Source organism: Rana temporaria, chromosome 3, assembly GCF_905171775.1.
Source record: "Rana temporaria chromosome 3, aRanTem1.1, whole genome shotgun sequence".
Lineage (NCBI taxonomy): Eukaryota > Metazoa > Chordata > Amphibia > Anura > Ranidae > Rana > Rana temporaria.
In genome coordinates, this window is record NC_053491.1 from 470,225,390 (window position 1) to 470,229,684 (window position 4,295).

Here is a 4,295-nt window from a genome sequence, read left to right on the forward strand (position 1 = left end):
TCATTTGTTCTTTTTTTTTAAGGTATTGCAACTGCAATCAGTGAATCGTGGATGCAATGTCAGGCTCCTGCAGAAACTTCCTATAGTTCTCTGCCTGTACCTCTGTACGGCCTTGCTGTTAAAGAGCTGAGAAAGTATCAATGGACTCAGGGTGCATTGATCAGCACTCTCATAGTCTCTTGAAAACAAAGTCCATTTGCCATGGTGACACACAGGACTTGTAGTTCACTTATTCACAGATCTCTTTGCCTGCACATCACCAATCTGTGGCTGCAGAGAAGAGGAACTCCTGACTCTGGGATGAAGGTTGGGGTGCTTAGGAACATGTCACATATTACACCCTAAATATGGGTGCAGCATGTAACATGTTCCTAAGAGTCAACCTAACCTTTAATTCCTGTTGCAACATACAGTATCTGCAAAATATAAACTGATACAAAATAAATTCTGTATACATATACTTTTTCTTCATCATGAATTTCTTCTACAGTACAGTTTTATAAATCATTTGCAGAAAAGCACATATATCTGGTGGCTTTATTTAATCTGCAATATTCAAAAAATGAAGTGTGAGGTCAATCAGACTCAGGTCACACAGGTCCGTTTACTTGGCTTCCATGGCCTGGCCAAATTTAAAGCCCTGTTATTTATTGTGGTTCTTTTAGCCTACCTTATCATACTCGGTGGAAACCTTCTAATTATCATTTTAGTAACAACTTTTGATCATCTTAAATTGCCGATGTTCTTCTTCCTCAAGCACTTGGCCACAGCAGATGTCCTACTGACCACCAGTGTTGTCCCCATGATGCTGGACATTATATTCATTGAGGAAGGAAGACTATCATTTGTTGGATGCATTACTCAGTTGTATGCCTTTGGTATTTCTGGATTCTTGCAATGTCTTCTGATCGCTGTTATGTCCTATGATCGATACTTGGCTGTTTGCAAACCATTGCATTATGCTTCGCTTATGAACCCTCGTGTTTGCCTCCAGTTGGTTCTTGGCTCCTGGTTCTTAGTTACCCTGGTAACATCATATGAAATAATGGTGCTGGTTCAACTTAGCTTTTGTGGAATTAATTATATTGATCATTTTTTCTGTGATTTTGGACCAGTCGTGGAGCTGTCCACCTCAGACACATCCAGTTTGATGCTGCAAGACTTTGTAATTTCCATATTCATGATATTTTGCCCTTTCACTTTCATAATCATAACCTACGTGTACATTTTCTTCATCATCCTGAAGATATCTTCTGCTCATGGTCGAAGAAAGGCCTTCTCCACATGTAGCTCCCACCTGACTACTGTCTGTGTCTATTATGGAACTTTGATCACTGTATACATGGTACCAGGAGATGAAAGCACAGCAAGCATGAACAAATATAGGTCTTTGCTGTACACTGTGGTGACACCACTGATGAATCCCATTATCTACAGCCTCAGGAACCAGGAGATCAAGAAAGCCTTGTACAAATTTGTCATAAAACTCAAAAAAGACCACTTTAAAATTTGAGAATACATAGTTAGGTTGAAAAAAAAAGACACAAGTCCATCCTAGGCATGTGCATTTCGTTTCAAATCGAAATTCGGACACATTTTTCATTATTCGGACATTCGGATGCATACGAATTCCCGAATTGTAATATTAACGAATTTACCGAATCCGAACGAACATCGAAAACCCGCGGACGAAATTCAATCAAACATCGAAAACAAATTCTATTTGTATCGAATTCGAAAACAAATTCTATTCAAATCAAATTCGAAAACAATTTGATTCGAAAACAAATTTGAATGAAAATTGAAAGCAAATTTGAATCAAAATCTAAAAAATATGAATCGATTTCTAAAAAAGAATACAATAAAATAGAACATAAAATAATAAAACAATAGAATGAAAATCAAAGAATAGTAAAGAACAGAATGGAATTTAATAGAATGTAATCAAATACAATAGAATATGACCTGGCTTCTTCTATCTATCTTCTACAGTATCTATCTTCCATTTTCTGAAATTCGAAATTCATATAGAATGAACTCAAATTCGAATAGAAAAATATTAGAATAGAGTAGAATAAAATATATTTATATATATATATATATATATATATATATATATATATATATATATATATATATATATATATATACATATATATCCACTTCCAGACCTGCGCACGACGATGTACGTCGATTTTTTAAAGATTGATATCTCGGTAACGGCAGCAGCTGCTGTTTCCGCGGATATTTATCCGTCGACTCGCTTTTCAGCAGATCGAATATTTGCTGACATGCTAAACAAATCTATCCGCTGCGAATCTATCCGACGGACAGATCCGTTGGTTAGTACACAATATCCGCGGATAAAAACCCCGCGCATGCTCAGACAAAATAAGGGGATGGGAGCACTCGTTCAGGTAAAACTCTCGTTTGTTTGTGATATGGCACATTCGTCCTTTTAAATATCTAGTGTGTCGTTTATTGCCTCTTTTTTTTTCGGCGTTCTCTTGCTAGAATAAATCCGTTCTCTTGCTGATGCTATCTATCCAGATGTTGGAACTTAATTTTTGTCCTCCACATGTCTATGTTTCTTTTTTTTTTTTTTTTATGTTGTTTCTTTTTTTTTACTTTTTTGTGCAATTTATGTCACCATTGTTTTTTCTTGCACATTTTTTTTTATTTTTTTTGGCAAGTTATGTCACCATTGTTTTTTCTTGCATTGTTTTTTTTTTTTTCTTTTTTTGTGCAATTTATGTCACCATTGTTTTTTCTTGCACATTTTTTTTTTTTGTCAAGTTATGTCACCATTTTATTTTGGCGTGTGTTTTTCCTTTTTTGTTTTACCAAGTTGGTACGCCAAATGTACCCCCCCCCCCCCAAGGAGTTGGTGTCCTTTCTAAATGACACATATTATTTGCTAAAATGTTTCATGCCTAATCACCACAGTATTAAAACACAATAGACAAGGTATTTCAGTAAATCAAATAACCATTTATTTTGGCCATAAACAAAAATAAATTACCTAGAACGGCAGCACTTGATGAGATAGCAACATACATGCAGACTTGTGTTCCAGACTGCACAGGCAACATAGTCAAGGAGAAAATGTCAAACCTTGAGGACCACATACCGAGAACTAAAAAGAACAACCATAAAAACAAAAACCAGGAGCAGCAGCAAGTGAGCCAATGGAGCCCAGGCTGTGGTAGTCCAAAAAGACCAAAGTTTTTGGGGGATCAAATGGAAGGCCGGGAATCATCTTCTCCTGTTCCTTGTAACCCTCCTTGCAGCCTGCATTGCAGCAGATCTTCAACGGACTCGTCCACGGCCCCTTGCAGGTGGGGATGATGTGGCAGCAGGAGGAGTTAGCAGGTGTTGGGCAGGATGGGCCGGGTCACTCAGCTCAGTGTCATTGGTCAGCCAGCCCTGGTGCATCCATAAAAGGACCTGGTTAAACAGGTCCTTGGCACGCCTCTGATCGGCCTCCCCCACTTGTGACATTTCGTGTGCCACATAGGCACTGTAGGCCTCAGTGGGGTTGAGGGGGGCCCTCATTAAGGCGCTAGCCTCCCTTATCATCTCGAGGCTCTCATCCTCCACTTGCCTCCTGCGCCTCATTAGGCCTGCTTGCCTGACCTGGGGGGGGAGGGACTTGCCTGGTGGTGCTGACCCTGGGCCTGGGGCCCTGCTGACTGGTGCTGGGCCCGGCCTCCTCCTCCTGGCTGCCACTGACCCCTTCCTCCTGGCTGGCATGCATCTCTGCATCAGTAGCTGAAAAATCATGGCTGCTCACTTCTTCCTGTGGCAAAAAAAGGGACATGTTTAACAATTTGGCACAAGCAAATCACACACATTTTCATGCTCTAGACTGGTTTGTTTTATCTTACTTTAAACTTGAATAGACTCTCCTTCTGATCCCTGCACTTGGCATCCATGACCCCTATTTTTATGCCCATGACTTTTCTAGGCCATTTTTTCTTTTGGGATTACAATATCAACTCAATAAACAAACAAGAATTAGCAGCCCAAAATTTTTTTGAAAAATACTCTACCTCAGAAGAAGTGGAGAGTTGCAGATTTTGATGCATGCCAGCCAGCCCCTCACTGTACTCCTCCTGGCTGTGGTGATCCGTGGAAGGTCTGCTGCGATGCCGGCTGGAAGGAAGGCTTGACATTGATTGCCGGCCCTCCATTTGATCCCCCAAAAACTCCAGCTCTTGGTAGTACCACAGACTGGGCTCCGTGGACTCGCTTGCTGCTGCTCCTGATCTTTGTTCACGTAGTTCTCTTCTTTT

General features: G+C 40.1%; 1 protein-coding gene across 1 annotated transcript; it reads left to right on the top strand.

Annotated features, from left to right (window-relative positions):
* The first annotated feature begins 534 nt into the window (after nucleotides 1-534).
* LOC120930640 (olfactory receptor 1009-like) lies at nucleotides 535-1,513 on the top strand. The gene has a single exon (XM_040341817.1). It carries the CDS (start codon nucleotides 563-565, stop codon nucleotides 1,511-1,513), a length of 951 nt encoding a protein of 316 aa, XP_040197751.1. The 5' UTR covers nucleotides 535-562.
* Nucleotides 1,514-4,295: the final 2,782 nt, after the last annotated feature.